Raw genomic sequence first — 19,691 nt, 5'->3', positions numbered from 1 at the left:
TGTGTGTGTGTGTGTGTGTGTGTGTGTGTGTGTGTGTGCTCTTTCTTCTTTCTCTGAACAAATGTATATTCATATATTCTGTTGGTTTGATGCATGCAACTATTCACCTTGGCCTTCTATGTCACAAATCAAATACTCGCATCTTCTCTTTTCCGCAAGTATGTCCACCAACAGCAAGCCAGAGAAGAATTAATGTGAGTGGGGTATCTATATTTATATATAAAATAGAAAGCGGAGAAATCTGGCGATTTTTATCGTTTCCTTTCCGTAGACCACTTTGCCTGAACAGGAGTCCAAAAGTAAAAATGAGCCTCGACTGGTTTAGAATCTCACGTTGAACTGTTTTCTTCTTACTTGACTCACGATCCTAAATTATTTCCTGAAGACATTTTTAAGACAGCTTTAAGTCCTGTCGCCTGATGTCTAAAGATAGAAACTGCGATGGGGTAGTTTATTTACACCGATGTCCTTTTGCGCTCGTTCTGTCTTCCACAATGCACTCTAAAAATAGTAACAGTTAAACAAAAGAAAGATTAAGAAATCAATGAAGGAATTAGGTTATTTTATTTGACACGAAGAAAATAAGGTCTTGTTTTTCACGGAAAATGGCAAAGCGAAAACTTGCAACGCCCCAGCAAAAGATCCTCCTGTCAGAGATTAATAGGAGAAAACTTTAAGAACATGGGGTCAGACTGGTTCAGAATCAACATCGAGTGTGTGGGGTTGTGTAAGGTTTCTCTCAACCTACGACAGTATTCCTCCGCGGGGGGACTAGATCCAGGCCAGGACACGTCTGAGCCTCTAGTCACGTGACCATGCTAGAGGACTAGAGAAGGTGGTTGGCAGCGACGTTGTTGCGAAGATTCTTATCTCCACTGACTGACCAATAAACGATGTTGCAATAGTTGTGATGAGGTTAGTGGTTGTAGATTTTAGATATTTTATTTATTTATTCTTCCGAGCGATTCCGTCATTGTATTTTCTTTCTCCTTTTCTTTGTTTCTTTAATTTTTCTGTCTTTCACTGATCATTTTCATTTCTTCTGATCTTTCTTTTTCATTCTTTCGTTTTACCTTTTTCTCTCGTCCACTTTGTTTCTCTTCTTTATTCACTGCTCTCTTTTTCTTTTTAGGTTCTTCGTTATTTTCTTTCGTTTTTATTTCTCTTTATTACAATTATTTCCTTTATGTCTCTTCTTTATAACTTTCTTTTGTTTTCGTTTTTTTCCTTTCCTCTTCTTCCTTCCTTTTTTCCATCTTTCTCCCTTTTTTTCTTAATTTTATACGATTTTTTCTTTGTTTCTTTTTTTCTTCATATATGTTTTCTTCTTACTAGTCTTCTTTCATGCATTATTAGAAGTAGTAAGCTGATAGGTAGTCTTAAAGACAGGCAGACGGAAAGACAAACAAAGAGACTGGTAGGCAGATGGACTGAATAAAGAGGCTTGAACGGTTAGAGATTTCATTGCGAAAGGTTTTTATTTTGCGTTGGGATTTTTTCGGAGGAGCGGGGATGGAAAAGACATAACTAGAACTCACTAAAAATCACTTAGACATTTTCAACACCTGATAATATACTCCAACACTACCTGAGAACGACCAATATCCAGGTAAAATAGAAAAAAGTGTTTCTTCTTAATCTTAACAAAATATAAATATTTCAAAATTCAAGAAATTGTACGAGTTTACAGGGTCATGATTTATATGCTACCACACTCAGGGCTCGACATTGGGAGGTTTGTTTGAACAGATTTTGTGTAAGGACTGCAATCAATGTTTCAATGTGGAGTCCATCAGTGTGCACACTTCATTCCTATACCTACATCAAAATCTTTAAAGAATTTATTATTATCTGCACCGTTTGCACCAAGTATAAAGTTTTCTTTATAATTCAATATAATGCGATGATTCACTGACAAATTTAGTATATGTTTATGTTGAAAAATGTTTTTTGCTATCTGCTTTTTTTGCAAAATTTCTGCATGTAAATGCCTGGAACAACCTAATAATAAAGAAAAGCCAATAATAAAGCCAAGCCAAACCCAGCACAACCAAATCCAGATCAGACCATACCAGATCAGACCATACCAGATCGCACAAAACAAAACCAGACAAGACCGAGAGAAAAAAAAGTAAAGTACAAAACAAAGCAATGCAAAACCATCAAAACAAACAATGGTAAAACAAAGCAAGAAAAAACAAAGAGAACGACACAAAGCAACGCAAAACAAAAATGAACAAAACAAAAGAAACACCAAGAGACCCAAACAAACAAGCAAAAAACAAACAAACAAACAAACAAGACAAACAAAACCACAGGAAACTGTACTTATGATGTTCTTCTCTCTTGTCTGCCTGTGTGTCCAGGTTCTCGGACTTTCCAACTCTTCTGCCAATCCTCTGCTGTACTGTTTTCTAAGCAACGGCTTCAGGCGAGCGTTCGCCAACCTGTGCTGCCGGCGGAAGTTGCGCACTCACCACGGTATCCTCGTCACTCTCAGGTACCGCTGTCCTCTCTCTGACGACTCCGGCGTCGAAAGCATCGAGACAGTCCTGTCCTGAACAGCACCTCTGGAGGAGCTTCCCTCAGCGGAAGTGACGCAGCCGCAAGAACCAGCCTAGTGTACGGGGAGTGACAACCGGGCTTCCGGTTGGTTGTAAGGGATCGAGGGAAGAGGAGCCAATGGTTTCTGCTTCTCGTCCTTTTTTCTTTTTTTTTCTAGACCTCTGCCCATGTCTAGGAGGATGCTGGCCGGCGTAGAATTCCCAATTTTGGGGGTGTGTAGATATTTCCTTGCACTACCTGCATGGCGTAGCCTCTTCAGTCCAGTATATTCTGGAATATATTTGGAATCTGTACAAAGAATAAGAATTCCCTGGGCCTAGTGAAAGTAAAAGAAAGCTCAGCCACACAATGCTCCATTTTTTTATATCTCTCCTCTAAATTGTCTAATAACAACTGCAAGTCGCGACCAACGCAAGAGACCGATTAAATGCTAAGTTTTTTTGTTCTGAAATAATTAATTCAAAATAATTTACCAATTCTCATACTCTGACTCAAAAGCTTTTTTTCGTTAACATGATATAAATTTTCGACTATATGAGCTTTACATTTTGGAAAGCGGCAAAGACATAAATAAATAAAATAGGCTCGCTCATTGATAAAAATCTTATTAGCTTATGGTCAAGATATCCTCGCATTGGCTGCATCCTCCAGTGACGTCAGTAATGTACATTCATCTCATTCCTAAAAAAACAATCAATTTTCTGTAACAAACTGAAAACAGCGTTGTGTACTTCTAAATTTTCATTTTATCAATGTTGATCTTAATTTTATGCTTATTAACCTGTGTAATCCTCTAAGTTAGGTGTAACTTCCATTTCTTCGTGTATTTCAGCCTTCTTAGCATACAAAACACTTTTTTTCAGACCTAAAATGAGCTTTAAGCAATTTAATCCACAAATGGGAAAAAAGTTTTTTTGTGATATGTGGGCATAGGTCTTGTTTTGTAGTGTAACCTCTAATGTATGTATGTGTCAATATTTATAAGCTTGCATAAGAAACTCTCATTGAATGGACACTGATGAACTATTCACCAACATCATGTTACTTTGATGTTATCTTTCAGTGGCAACAATTTACTTGCATAAACACTCATTTTTGCTGAAAACAATGATTTTTGACAATATTTTACCTATGTTTAGTGAAGTGTTGTCAAAGATTGACGCTTCTGAAATTATTACTTATGTTGAGTGTGTGTCATTATACTTGGCGTCTGTGATCTCTAAATTGGTCCAAGATGGTTAGAAAGTGATTGAAATGTTCATTTTCTATGTTTATATATCCAATTTTCCGACCCAGTGATGTGCTGTGCATGTAAATAAGGGTGTCGGGGTGAGACAGGGGTGGAGCTTCACGTCAAAAGAAAAATCAGTGAAAGGAATCCTGAAGTAATGACTATCAAGTGATCTCTCCGGTGACTCGTCCCATTGTGGTATTGCGGTGGTGGTCCAGGGGTGAGGTGGGGTGGGTTGAGACAAGATGGGTTTCTGTGTTCATCTGTAGCTGTAGATGGTGAACTCGCATTATCACTGCTCAATAAACGTTCAGTAATGAAAGGTGAATGTTCAAAGTTCATTAACTGTACCTGAAGAAATGACACAAGAACGGGAATAACACCAAGCTACCTTCCTGTAGCACCTCCACTAAAATTCGTCTATCTACTTTAGCCATGTTTTACACTTCGTTTCCTTGAAATCCTTCAGTGATCTCTTCCTCTACTCTAAGATTTTCCATGTAGGTGAACATACCTAAGGATTGCAATAGCAATCGCTCCTTTGACCAGGTTACAATTTTTCCAGGTGGAACCAACATAAATGCAACAGCAAAGAACCAGTCAATAATTATGTAATCTGTGTATTTATTACGTTAATATCATAAAGAAAAATAATTTTAAAGAAATCCAGTAAATGTTTTCTGACACCTGACCTCGAAAGATACATAAACTTGTATAATGGATGTATTATTAACTGCCGAAAGACAGATAGAGAAAACATGGGAAAATAAGATAAACAGCAAAATGTGATTTGTTCTCGTTTGATAATTGAAATTTGTAAATAATTGTTACTTTCATTCCATAAGCAAAATGATTCATGTTACTCGTCTTGTCTGATGTTATTATTCCTACTCCTGAAACCAACCAAGCGAAAATAGCAAAAATAAAAGTGAAACCCACTTTAGAAAAGGTATTCACGAATACACTGTATTGTATAATGACTATTGCCATTGTAAAATTATTGCATAATGACTGTTGCTATTAAAACACAAAACTGAACTCGTATTGATGATATCTGCTTGGCGAAAAGAATAGAAGAAATATTTACCAAATGTTTATATGACTGTTTATGCGAAGTTGAAAACTCAGGTTTTTCAGAGCTTTATTAACAAATCCGTTAAGAAATCGCATACTCTAAATCATCTATCTAACCCTCTGTTGACTTTTACACCTGGACACCTTACCATTTTAATGTGGCATTGATAGTTTTCCATGTCAACAAGCATTTAATTTTTCCCAAATACGCTGACGCACAGGCATGCACATATAAACACATAAACACACAAACACACACACACAAAAATAGGAAATCCTTTGAAAAAGAAAAACCCATCCTTCTCACAGTACTTTCCATGCCATAGGGCATACAAAATTGAGATTTCTGAACAGATCATATAGTTTTTTTTAACAGCACGTCTGTTATTGATGACAAGCTCATCAGCATAGAATCATTTATCCTCAAAACATTTGTAATCGGTCCAAAGACGAATTGGTAAAGGAACAGTTTTGAGCAAATGATTATTTCTCTGGAAAAAAAGTATATTTCTTGAAGAACATTTTCTATGAAGATGTTTAGTAACAACGCATATGTCTAGGGATATTAGTGTACAAATGTCATCTCTGTACTATGAATCCTTTAAGGTTCTGCTTCAATTCACTTGAGGACCATTCTGTTTCTGGTCTGAGGGTTTTTTGTAACCAATTGGCTTCTGCCGTCCCTTATGAAGAAACGTTTTAAGACCACAAATCGCATTTTTGTAATGGTCCAAAACTACTCGCTTCATTCGACCTTAGTCTTCGAATGGCCAACTGTTGAAGCTGATTTGCTTTTTTTTTTGTCTAAAATGTTTTTATGTTGATTTTGACTTAACATGGATGTGTTTGTGTAAGACCATATTGCTCTGTTAAAAGGTTTTCCTTGCAAGAAGGGAAAATATCATTGTGAAAAATACCAACAGCATTATTATATTTGTATTTGTTGAGCGCAGTCCCAGAGAAAGGCCAAAGATGTTTTCAATTTATCAGCTTTCTGTTGAGAGTTTCTGGTGAGTGTTGTCACATCCATTGTGAAGCTGAGTAATGGTAACAAAAGTCAATAAATAGATCAACTCAGTATTCTTTCGCTTTTACAATTTACTGATAAAATAATTTAAAACGATGTTTGTGGGCTAGAACCTGGATTAATTTATTGTTGCAATTTTGTGTACTTTATCCAAGGTCCTCTGCTTCAGAGATAATGGGACCAAAGAAACAGCAATGCACTTTGTAATTCTACATTGCGAGTTGCTTTTTTAAACCTTTCATTAATCTTTCCATCCCTAAAACAAGCTAGACTGTGAAAACCAAGAAGACAATTTTTTTGATGTTTTATTGTCATCTTAAATTTTTATCTGTGCCGTTGAGTATCAAATAAATCACGTGACTGGATGTTTCCACAGCGGGAGTTGTTTGCGTATTTTGCATGGACCTTGTTATCAACAAAAGTTAAAGCTTGATATTTGTTGACACTTTTATTGTCTGGTTAGATTGATATAACTGTTTTCCTGTTTGACAAAACAAGATTTTTCTGTCTTGGGGCATCGACCGTAAGTCGAACTTCATTCTTTTTTCGGATTGTTCGATAGACCACGTGACCAAAGGACATCTGACACTACTGTCCTAAAAAACAGCCAAGTACACATGCTGCAAATCAGTCAACAGAACCTGGTAAGCCAGTCCATGAAACTCTGGGTGGAGGTTTTAGTAGATACATCACTCAGGTTGAAGAACAAGAAAATCCTTTTTCATCGGATAGTAACTTTACATGTAACCTAATTTTTTTATTTTCAGGTTTTCTGCGGACCATTTTTTACAAAAAAGTTTTGTTTTAAATATATATATATATCTAACTGCTTCAGTATTTATCTCTAATGTCTATTATATCGATAAATGCTTTTGTGAGATTTGTTTATTGTTGATCTTGTGCTCTGCGGTGAACTGTGCATGTCTGTACTGGTTGAAGATTAAATACCTTGAGCCTAATTGTATTTGTGGTCTTTTGTAAGGGGTGAGGGTGGATAATGAATGTTGGATGTGTGCGAGCACGTGCATGAGTTTGTAGGAACGAACACACACACACACACATTTGGACACAGATGCACACATGCCAGGTAAGAAGAGATGTTTGCTCTCCCTTTTCGCGTCAGATGAACAACAAGAGGCAGAATTGTGACCCGAGTGACCTAATGACCCCGTTATACGGCGCATGCGTCCAGGAGTAGGTTCACAGACCACGTTGTGTGATCATGGGACGTTCATTTGCGATCCAAATAATTTGTTATGAGGTTTCTTCCAGCAGCTTCCTGGAAAACAAGGGTCTCACCAAACGCATGAAATGATGCAGGAGGAGAACTGGAGGAGAGAAATGAGTTTGACTTCACTACCTCGCTTTGCTCACAAGGAGATATATTTTGAGCAGATAGATTATTGTATCACTTAAATATAAGAAGATTAATATAACTTTCTCGCCAGTGAGCCAATGAAGAAGAAGGGAAAGCAGAAAGTTTGAGGGAGAGCGAGCAGGCAAGCAAGAGGAGGACATGGCAAATAGAAACTACAAAGGGTAGGGTTAGAAAGAAATCGCACTGGATAGGTGACAGTCGTAATGGAAGACCTGCTCTGCTCATGGCAACAAAGCTGGTGCAACGGGCATATCAGCAATGTAGGGCTTGAGCATCACTCGTGTCGTTGCTACAGGGCTTCAGCAACAGCGATGACATGATCACCTTAAGGTCAGAGTTGACGAACGTCTTTGCCCACTTTCGGAGGTTTGCCATCGATCCTGACAAACACTTGACACCAAGATTTGTGAAGACATGTTTCTCGCTGATGTCCCACAGCATCAGCACCACTCATTCCCCTACAACCACCACCTCAGTATCCTCTCAATTCGCTGGCTATAAATGTACCTGCCAAGCTTTCGATGATGCTTCGATGGTGACTACATTTTGGCGCTCGAAGTCATAACCGTGAGATACAAATCGTCTTGAAAATATTTTTTTTTTGGACGTTCTTAACGACACAAACCGTAAGTAGCTTCAGCAGACGGCCAACTCTCGTTTTCGATGATTTCACTTGGTTCTTAAAGTTACAGATGTGTTCGCAGACTACTGCCGCTTTGATACACTGGATTGGACTGGATCGAAGGCTTTTTCAAGTGTGGTTGCTTTCTTGATTAGTTTTTGTGCGTGCATTGCCTTTGTGTCACAGTCGCTGTGGTACCTAAAAGAGACGACTTGCATCTACATCCTTATCAGGCTTCAGGCTAATATATCAGACCTTGTCAAATAGAGTTCTCAGACCCACACCGCTCTCCCATTTCCTGCAGTTTGTTCGCAGCCCAGTTCTTACTTTCTTGCTTTATCAATCGATCAATCAATCAAGTAACTAATCAATTAATCAAGCAAGAAATTACAGCATTGTTAATTACCAAAGAAAGAAGTAGGTTGATGGATAATGAACAGAAAACCTGCCAGAGTGAAGATCGTGGCTGTGAAGGTAAAATATAGCACAGAGTCGTGGCTTTCAGGCTCACAAGTAAACTATTCCTGTCCACCATATGCTCATCCTAAATTTTAAAAGATTAGAAGACTGAAAAGCCTTTGTCGTCCATACACGTGCCTTGAACACAATGAGTTATTTCCCCTTTCATTTCTAGCCCTTTATGTTTTTACCACAATAAAGAACGCTTGCTGCACTATTTAGTGTGGAAACAGCAGCTGACAGAAAAAATATTAAAATGTCAGTAAAACGTGTTTTCAAAGGAAAGATTTCCTTGGTAAAATAAAAATCTTACAGGTAAGCCGCGGAGCTTGTCATGACTTTTTTTTTTTTTGCAGGCTCAGGTGAGTTTTGACATGTTTTATTGTAAGGCCCACCTGCACTGAAGTGTCGGCTGTGACGTCAATCGCAGCATAACAGGTAAGACAGGTGCTTGTTGTAGCCAGAATAGTTTGTAAACAATAGAAAATAAAATGTCAAATAATTTCTTATAGCGAGACAGCCAGCAGACATGGCATGTGTGTGATAGCAAACAACTTAATAAGGTTTTCTATGTCCTCACTGCTTGGCAAATGAGGACTCAATGAGTTCGACACAAACTGTTTACTGTTTTACTCCAGGTAAAGAAGAAAGAATGAAAGGAGCAGATGGTAAATAATAACAATTTATCATAATCAAGAGTAGAAATTCATAGTACTCATAGTTATCCATCTTCTTCCATGCACTTAGTTCATAGTGTCATAGGTTTGCTGACTTGTGTTCCTTGCATGGTTTACTGAAGGTTCGTTCGTATTCTTTCGTAAATACCGCATTGCATCAACAAGTGAAAATATCTCTTAAAATTTCCACTATTATCGTTAAAGACGGATACATTCAGGTTTTATCTCTAGTTTTTAAAAGACATTTGATTGATGAGGAGGACAGAAAACATTGCCTGCAAATGGCGGGAAGACCTTCGTCAGCTTGTCGCTTGAATGTCTTCAGGAAGCTGGGTGAAGCAATCCAACGCCCACACCATTTCCCCCTTTTCGCTAACATTTGGCTTTTAATTCGAGAAAGAGAGCAAGTAGGTTGCTTTAAAGCTTTGTCGCCATTACTCAAATAATCACGACTTTCTATTAACCTGTTTTCTGTCTTCTTGAACTCTGAAAGTACACGTGACCAACAGGCTGGCTGTGTAACAGTCAACAATTGTGTATGTGCATGCGTGCAAGTATGCATATATAAAAAGTAAGAAAAATAAATAAAAAATTAATTAAAAAATTTACATGGTGTATGGGGATATTTTGACTCGGTATGAAAGTACTGTGAAGCTCTCCTTCCAAATGTTATTGGAGCAAGTAACACTGCTTTAAGTTAAATTTTAAAATTTTTAGACGGATGTAACTTTTATTTATAGCACGTTACATCTAGACTTGGTAGGTTAGTTGGGTAAAATTTTCAGTGAGAGAACTTTGCAATGATCAGAAGCATGTATATTCGTATTAATCAGTGGTGGAATTCCCACAAAGTAAGGAGGGGAAGCAGGAAACTGATGTCTCCTCAGCAACTAAGGCCACACAGAAAAAATAGCGTACCCCATACGAGATTTGATCTCAGGACAACCAAATCTTGCTGGACTGGTGTCACCGGACCGCACTCGAAGAGAGAAGTTGAAATGAAGCTGGCACAGACTTATCCTTGCCACAATCTCTACTATGGTGAGACAGTCACAAACACTGTAGATGATCATGAAATAAGTGATCAAGTTTGACAATCTTTGTTGTTCTGGGGAAATGAGTACAAAAGATGAGAAAACGAGATGCACTCCTGTCTGGGTGTAAAGGGCGAATGATGATCAGTTTTATGATACGCCAACCACATCACATTTTCTAAAAGTCTTGGACTATTTGGGAGACAAATTCACGACAAGGAGGATGGGAAGGCGACTCTTCGCGGGCAATCAAATCACCATCATTTTTCTTAAATGTGAGAAAAACCAAAGAAACAAAGTTTTGCTCATTTTTTTATGTCGTCTCGTGAAGGCAAAAAAGGCATTAAGGAAAAAAAACTCGAAATATTTCATCCTGATTTTACGGAGAATTGTTGGTGATGAATTTTCCCTTTTCTTTTTTTTTTTTTTTTTCTCCCCTTAGATTGATCAGTACAAGAGTAAGGACACGATGTGTACTTGCTCACCCTATGTAAATGATGTTAAGTATCATTAATAAAACTTCAAACAATAATTTTATTTTCCATAAAGTTGGCTGAATGTTTAACCTGAAAATCATGCAGGCTTCTAAAATGACTAGATTGCTGGAAGTTGTTCCCTTCACCAAAACAAAAACTTAATCACCTACCACTTTAAACTTATTCTGACTCTGACAATTATTCAGCTCGGTTTCACTCCCGTTTTGTTGACGAGAAGCTGCAATACAAGAAAAGAAAAAAAAATTAGTTTAAAGGATGTAATTAAATTATCAGCTAAACATGTTTGCGAGAAAATGAATTAAAACGAAACCACTGTCTTAAAGAATGAGATACTCGTTTAAAATTTCTTCTTATACTCGCACAACACCTGCTTCGCAATGAGTCCAGGAAGGTCAACAGGTTTGCGAAGAAAGGATCGCTGTAGACAAGACTGAACCTGTGATCGGCGATCTAAGGAACGGGGAAAAAAGCAGATTCATGTTAAGAGAACCGAACCTGAGATCGTCCGATCTGAAATCATGATCGTCATATAAGGAACGATGGACAATAACCTCGGTCGTCGAGACAGAACCCTTGGAAACTAGATGACTTCCTCCGCTGGTTGTCTAAAAGGACAATGGTAAAAAAATGTTGTTTGTTTGATTTCAATTCCCAGAAAGACGATCCAGCCTTGTCACAGGCTTTGATGTATGTGACATCCTGCAAAACATTTTCTTCTCGGTGTTGCTGAGGTTTTACTGTGCAGAGACAATCGCATAATGAGCATGTCAGGCAACGGATTACAAACTTCTTGATGGGCTTTCACATTATTTTTCACACTCTTCTGACAAAGCTTTCATGAACTAAATGCCCTCCGGTTCATCTGCCATTTCCGATGACATCTGTTATTCACTCTGCACGTGGTGTACAATTTAAAACATTGCTATAGAGATGGGGTTTTTGGCTTGTTTGTTTGTTTGCTTTTTGTTTGCTTTACTTTGTTTTTGTTTTGTTTTTGTTTTTGTGTTTTGTTTCGCTGTTTTGTTTTTTTGTCGAAAGGCAAAATTGACCAGACGCCGTTGCACTTTTCGTTGTTTCCAGTCACTGAGTGCTTACAATGGTCAGATCCTTCCCGCCATGCTCATGCAATAACAAAGTAAATCCTGGAGATTGGGGTTTGTTTTGAATGCAAAGGATATTTTCAGTGTTGATTTGTCCTAAGCTTTAACTTTACCGGGATTTAGCAAACTTTTAATCTCCAAATCCGGCTGGACAGAGACCGACTGAGCTAGAACAAGAAACAAGGAGACCCTAGTGCTGTCAGCTGCAAGATTTCCTTGTCGTGAAAACACTGTTTATAAATCTGTTTATATCTGTATTAGAGAAGGTAAACACCCGCTGGTTAAAGATAATTGAAGAAGGACTACAAACGCTGTTTCCCCTTTCGTCTTGCCCAAAGTCGCTAGAGAAGGAAGAACAACAAACTTGGCGCAGTCCAATCGGTGGAGGGCTGATAGACCTCAAACTGATTTCAGGCCACTTTCTATTTCATTGTTGTCTGGTAAGTCAGAGTGTAAGCCCTTAATACTGGCGACAAAATCAGTGTCCATGCTGATATTGGTTTTAATAGAGGTTACATAGAAAACGATTTCCCATCAAGGGTGTTTTGTATTATGTATATATTAATAACATTTATATTTGTTTTATGTTCGGAAGATTGATTTGACACCAAGCTTACCTGTCTTTACAAAGGCTTGTAGAGATTTGTTTAGTCCCAGTATTTATTTTATTGTGGCTCTGACAGATTATGGCTCATGGCGACGAATATCCCGTTTTTTATTTATATTTAGTTGAATTTGATTTAGACTTGACAAATATTTTGGAACAAAAGCTTTTATAATAAAAATAAGCTTAGAATAGGAACTTTCAAACCCAAAAAGAATTCAGACATAAGATAATGTAGTTTGCACATTTCACAAAGTTTATTTTTCCCTCTGTCTCGACCTTTACACGCAGACCAGCCTGGACTCGCACATTATCGCTCCCTGACATGTCCTTGGCTTTAGAAAGCACTACCCAAAGAAAATTCAGCGAAACTGAGTGCTGGGCTTACTCCAGTGTATTTGTGTCGTATGTTCCAGAACATGAGATGGAGGTTTTTCTACATCATTGTCCCTGAGCCTTCAGCGCGATGTGCGTGCATGTACTTGCGAGGGAAACTGTGGTTAAGTATGATCAATGGAAAGTAAGGAGGAAGATTTGTCTGGAGTGAATAAGTATCCCGAAATAACATGTCCCCCATTGTCTTTTCCCGAAGTCGGGAGAAGTTCTGATGGCTATGATGGAAGCAAAGAGCTCACTACTCAAAACACTGCGCCACTTGCTCTCTTGTCCGTAATCACAGAGCCAGTCTTCTAATGAAACAGAAAAAACAGTTTCAAAGTTATAAATATTTTTAATATTTAAATTTCCGGATAATTTTATGCTCAAAGCTGAAAAGGAATAAAAAAAAGTAATTTGAAAGGAAACTTCTGTCACCTAGCTTATTGGTGAGAGTGAAGGGCTTTAGCTAGCTGATGATCTCTGACCTCTGTTGATGACCATTCTTCCTACAGAAGTCAGACAGTTGAGTGTGATAGCAAGATAACAAGCTTAAACACTTCAACCTCTCAGTAAATAAAAACAATAAAAAGCTATCACATTAGCCTCGTTCATTGTATGTATGCTAAAGGTCAAGTTGAAATATGACCTGGGATCCGTGACATCCAGGCTCATAAAGACAATGTAAAGCTTTGATGTTTCATGTAGAAAAGCCAAGACAAAAGACATCAGAAACAAATTCCATTTTTATCCAGCGCATCTACCATATTTTCCATTAACACTACAGGGTTAGGGTGAAGTTTCCTGATGTAATATAAATAATAACTTTTAACGACTCACCTTTTATTACATTCTATTCAGCTATTTCCCAGTCTTGGCTTTTGTCAGATCCAGGACGAACCCAACACCCATTTTGTAATTGCATAAATAGGCTTAGTTAAGCTATAACTTAGTAATTCTATTATTCAGACTCTTCTCTTCATTACGGGAAATAGGCAAAACCAATGGAGTTATTGCTAAACAAGAACAAGAAACCTAAAAGGTTGAAAGATCCGTGCTGTTCCGAAACCATGCTTTGCTAGACAGTGTGTGTGTGTATGAGAGAGACAGAAGTTCATAAGGTTGTCGATATGCATATATCCTACACAAATATTGTCAATATTCTTAACCCTAAACACATGACCTGGAAATCTCTTTAAGACCTTCTTGCATGCATCTGAAGTCAACAGTAGAAAGAAAAAGACAAAGGAATAAATGAAAGCTAGTAAATAACAAATAATGAAGACAAGAGAAAGATAAAGTAAGATAAAGAAAGAAAGAAAGAAAGAAGTAGGAAAAAACAAAAAGAGAAAATGGCAAGAAAGAATAATCACAAAGAAGAAAATAAAAATAAGATAATAAGGAAAGTAGAAAAAGTTAACTATAAAAACCCCAAAAGCAGCAAAAACTTTAAGAATAACAACCGCAACAAACACAACAAGAGAATAAAAAGAAGAGAGAGCGGAAATGTGAAAAGAGGGAGAGATAGGCTCTTGTCAACAGAAGAAAATGTTAGAGCTTTCGTCTTAGCCTCTCGCTCTTCTTTTTAACCTAGACTTCCATGGCCTCTGTCTAATTATATATATATGTTACTGATATTTTAAATAACATATTTCTTTTCTTTCTCCATGTCAGCAGGGTACGACAAGGGGCCAGTAGGTTTTAAACAGCTCGGCTTTCTCTAGAAGAAAAACGTGTTTCCGAATTAATTTGCTTAGAAGACACCTTTCGTCAGTTAAACCCTCTCCTACAACTTCAACTCTCTACATGTGTGTGGGAGTGTGCGAGAAAGAGCACGCGAGCAAAAGTAAGCAATTTAAATATATATATAGAGAGATTTTTCTTGTTTGTAATCCCTTCTGTGTTCCTGCATACCTGCAATTAGGCTTAAAAAAGCATTTAAAATCTGTGAAAAAAATTCAATTTGGCGTTACTCATTTGTCAACACATTTCTACTAATACAGGTATTACTCGATTGAAAATCTTCTGTACTCATTGTGTGTAAGCTGAAATTCATTTTGCGTTTGTCTGCCCATCCCTAGGCAGCCTAAGAATGAAATGTATTGCTCGTAAATATTGTAGCTACCTTCGTATCTGCAGGTAGCCTGTATCTTCAAGCTTGCATTGCTTTTGTATTTTTCTATTAAAAAAAGGAAGTTACGTGCAGAAAATTATCCATTTTCCTCTACTATGCTTTTACGGTCAGACACCGAGCAATAATATAAATGGAGAGATTTGTATTTGTTATACATATTTAAAATCGTGTAGTTACGCTTTTTATGTTTTATATCTATATATATATATAATGTATTGGTTTTATCTTATTTACTATACCCATTCAAAAGAGAATGAACCCTACTGATTAAAGAATTCAAATTAATTCGGTCTCTCTCTCCATCTTTCTCTTTCCCTTTCTTCCGTGCTAGAATCTTCCATTTTAAGGACGAAGCTCTTCTCCTTTCCCGCTTCACTTTCCTCCTTAGCAAACAAACTTTTTTTTTTTCTCTCTCTCTTCTCTTCCGTTCTTACTTCTATCCATTTGAGGATGAAGTTCTCAGTTTATTACCACGCTCCGCGCACACGAAAGAGCCTTGTGGTCCACCTTTGACCCCTTTCTCACGTGATAATCATCGATCTTGTAATGATAGCGAGGGTGGAAGGGAGAACTGCAGACGTCACCAGAGGCCGGGGGGGGGGAGGAGGAGAGAATTCATCTACAATGCGCGTATCTTCACAATTATTTCTAAAGATGAGGAACACATCCGATCCCTCCACGAGGTGTGTTTCCCTTGCTGGGTGTTACGAGGCGTCTGGGCCTTTCATCCCCCAGCTGATCGTCTTTCAGCTCGCAAATTACATCATTTTAGTGCAGAGGTGTCAGGCACTTGCCCGTCTGGTCACTCGCACATTTTGTGTCCATCTCAGGATCGAAAGGTCGGCAATGCCAGATGCACTTTGAAGAGAAGGAATATTGGCGTATGTGTGCCTCTATGCGCATGCGCGCATGATGTGGATGCAACTTAGTACGCCTGTGAGTGAAAGTGTTCTCCTCGCATCACACGTTGATGTAAAATACTCTCTGATGCACATGAGAAACAATGAAATAACCATCATGACTGGCTGATGAGACTTCGTTGCCCATGGATGTGTATAGATGGACTGATGACTGTCTGCCGAGACTATTGATTATTCACGGTTAGGTCTCGGCGAACACAATCGAAACCAGACTTCCGGAAGAGCAGTGCAAAAAATGGACCACAACGAGATTTTTGATGTCAACAGAACAATTACCGCTTATTGCTTTGTTACACTATTAACCGAACTCTTGACTATTTAGAAGGCAAAATTCTTTTCTTCATTAGTCTGAAAAGTTACTAGTGAAATGATAAATCGAATGAAATGCAAATAAACATGGAGAAAGAAGATCACAGGTGTTCGCATATTTCACCTTGGTCTCTCGCTTCTATAAAATCTGCATAAAATCTCCCCACACACCTCCCAATCCCTCCCTTCGCCCACCTTTTCCTCCATACTCACATTACCCCAAAATCCACACAATACGAAGTCAACATGAAGTGCAAAGCACTTTTGCTTCCAAAATCAACATCAACAACAACAACAACTACTTGGCTTGGCTTGCGTTGTATATCTTATTACACTTGAAATGTTATCTTTTGATGCACTTTTCCTCGAAATGCCTTGAGGAAATCCAGAATGTCAAACGATTGAAGCTTTTATCTAAACTAAAAAAAAAACTAAACTGAAATATTTGTCTTATGGACAGTGGCATCCAACAACACAACAGTATGAACCACCTTTTGATTATTTAAATATTTTTTGTTAATCTCGCGGACTCTGCTGACATAGTCATCGTCGATCCCGAAACAAGAAGGTTCGTACTAACCTTGTTCAAGTAATTAACTGAAAAATATCGTCTGCAAGCAGTCCAGTAATAATGTCCATAAATAGTCTTCACGAGTTTCTTTTAATTAAAATATTAAGACGAATCTACGGTTCTGATTTTCGTTTGATTTTTCCTTCGAAAGGTAAAATAATTTTCTTAGGTCATATGGACATTGTGTTGTGTTGTTAATAAGAAGGCGAAGATTTGAATTCCAACGAGATAATTTAATCAGGACTTTTTAATGATCTATAAACAAAATGAAGATTCTCCCAAACGCCTTCTTCCAGTAAAAGTGTTTGAAGATGAACAAGGAGCTAGTAATGTCCTCATTTGTAACCAGGGTAAGATTACAGAAGATGAGCCTATCGACTAATTTGAAAACGGGAGCTGGTGAATAATAATATTCTTAATTAGAAGTCGAGTGATCACTTTTGACCCGTTCCTTGTCTTTGCACCTTGACGAGAGCTGTCAGCCCTGGAATCCAATTACGTACCCGGTAAAGAAAATGGTCGCTCTGTACACGTGAGCATCTTGTTGCTGAAATTCAATAAAACATGACAAGTATAAGATTTTTCCAAGATTCTATTCCTTGAGGAAAATGTGCAATGCTGTAGCTAGGCAACGGGACATCTTTTCCGGTCTTTGCGCGTGAGAAGACCTCACTGACATAGTGTTGTTAATGCCCGCTCCCTCTCTCTTCCTCTCTGTACTTTCAATTACTTCTTTAAATTACATTTTTTATTCTTTGCTGAAAGAGAAATTCAACACTGTCACGAACTGGTCTTACAAGATTATTCGGATACCTGCAAATTCTTTAAATAAGAAAAAAATGTCTTCTGGGGTGACGAGGTCGTTAGGTACTAGTTTTCTGAAAGAACTTTTGACAGGACAACATGAAACACACAGTATTCAACTTCTATGTCCAAAAAATAATTAAAACACATTCCATATACAAAGAGTGAAAACACCAGGCGGCAGTCATGAAGCGAAGCTAAGTTTTTGTCTATGAGCTGTCAACCTGTCAAGTTAGGGAAGAAACGTCATCAAAAGAATAAGTCGTTCACTATTTCACTAGACTGACGCCACGCATTAATTAGCTTGGCTTTAATGAAGCAAAAGATCAAAAACTGACAACAAAATAACAGCTGTAAGAGTTCACGGAATAAATTAACCCTGGGGAAGTCGTGTTTACAGCTAACTCCTTTATAAATATTCAACATCAATCTAGTTGATCCTCATATGTTTATAGCTTTACTATTAAGTTTAACAAAGAAGAAACTAATCCATCTCTTCTAAAATAAGTATTTGCTCAGTTGCCATTTCGCGAGTTTTCGCAATCTGTCAAATTTCCCCTCGGGGGAAAAATATCAGCCAGGAAGACTCTGAAGAAAATTATTATGGATACAATTTTATCTCTAATGCAGGCTACATCCTCCAGGTTTCAGTTCAGGAGGCGTTAACTCTATTACGACGTAACAACGTAGTACTCAAGTGCCCGGATGTTGGATGATTCCCTCTGGAGCCGTAGTGTCGCGCAGTGTCAGTACTTCACGGATTTAGAGGGAGTCATAGATACATGATGGTCAGTCCAGGGAGGAGAGGAAAGTGATGGAAGTGGGGAGGGACAACCAAAATAACTCTCTAGTATATCCTCTCCACCTGAGGCCGGAGTTATGAAAGGGAGGTAACGTTACCACAGGGTTAGTTATGGACCGGAAACCATTCCTGGAACTGGAAACAGGTGTAAATCTGGGAGAGCATGTGATGTACAATCTGGAGGTCTCCAATAGTCCACTTGCTGTGACCAGGGCTTGTAGGAATTTAATTAACAAGCAAAAATAAATAAATAAATAAAAATAAGCCCAAGGGTAGTAAAGTAGTTCCGTGGCATAACTACCGCCACTTGAAGTAATTTCGTTCTCACTCTACTCACAGGCAAGTCGCTGTGTTCCTAGAAGATGAGGGGATTACATTTCACCGAAACTTCGTGCCTCCATCGATATTAAGCTCATTTCCCAGGACTGGTAGGACTCTTCTGGCGCTACAAATGCCTGAAAGATTCGTAAACGGTTGACAAGAGTGAAGGAAGGAGATGGGAGGATCGACTGAAGGGAAATTTTTATTTAGTCTTACAAAAACTTCAAATCATAAGCCTTCAACAGCTGTCGTTAAGTATTGAGCAATTCAGAGAAGAACTTAAACTGCCATTTAGGGGTTTAATTATTCTATATTATTTTTTTTCATGTACTACTAGTGGAGTACACTCGGAACTAAAAGTTTGGGTTCTTTAGTTGTTTTAGCATTGGATTGTCCTTACTTTCAGCTTGTATGTATTCTTTCTGTTTAGAGTTATTTGGGTCAGCTAGTGCAGACTTTTCCTTTCTTTCTGTCAGGTTCCTTTTTCATTTTATTTTTACTTCTTTGTCTTCAGATTGTATTTGGGAGTATGTCGTTATTAAGGAAGACAGGGGTTGCAGGAGACAGCTGTGTATTCAAACACAAGAGCACGCGAATGTCTGGATGAGTGCGAGAGTTAATTCGGAGTTGATGAAATTATTCTTGACGTTCATGTATATGAGATAGGGCTGACAAGGGTTTTTTCTCTTAGTACTTTGTTTTCCCATCCTCTCCATCATCCAAATAAGAAAAATGTTCATAGAATTGTAAATAAACTCAAACATGAGTATCGTGCAGACAGACACAAAAACAGATGAACTGACAAAGAAGCTGCATACACCATGAATGTATGGATAGATAAAGGAGCGTGTTAGTTTATTTTGTGGGGACTTTTGTGATAATTTATATTGAACAAGAATTGTACTTTTCTCTCAGGACTTGACACTCAGGGCCAGGCCCTAGAAATCACTAGTGACCTGTCGTCTGCTTTAAATGAGATCTGTTCAATATGTGGTTTCCAACATAGCGAAGTCAGGAAAAAGAACAAACTTGAGCCGAAGCAGCTGATTGAATACACAAGAAAAAAATATATTATTTTAATTTAATTATTTTAATAAAATTTATCAATTATTTTTAAAACGTGTCTACGTTAACTTTGCTCAATTACATACATATCTATTATGTTTCATATGCAAAATTGATATATT

The 19,691-nt window shown here is 37.8% G+C and overlaps 1 protein-coding gene across 3 annotated transcripts in view; it reads left to right on the top strand.

Moving 5' to 3' along the window:
* The window catches only part of LOC112569172 (QRFP-like peptide receptor), a 28,023-nt gene extending 21,086 nt beyond the window's left edge, over positions 1-6,937 (top strand). For all 3 annotated transcript variants that reach the window (XM_025246893.1, XM_025246895.1, XM_025246892.1), the window contains one exon: positions 2,367-6,937. In XM_025246893.1, coding sequence (XP_025102678.1) covers positions 2,367-2,521 — 155 coding nt within the window. In that variant the 3' untranslated portion in view covers positions 2,522-6,937. The remainder of the gene's footprint in view (positions 1-2,366) is intronic.
* The last annotated feature ends 12,754 nt before the right edge of the window (positions 6,938-19,691 follow it).

This window comes from Pomacea canaliculata, linkage group LG7, assembly GCF_003073045.1.
Source record: "Pomacea canaliculata isolate SZHN2017 linkage group LG7, ASM307304v1, whole genome shotgun sequence".
In the NCBI taxonomy this organism is placed as follows: Eukaryota; Metazoa; Mollusca; class Gastropoda; order Architaenioglossa; family Ampullariidae; genus Pomacea; species Pomacea canaliculata.
Note: the sequence above shows the minus strand (reverse complement) of the source record. Positions and strands in the feature narration are given on the sequence as shown.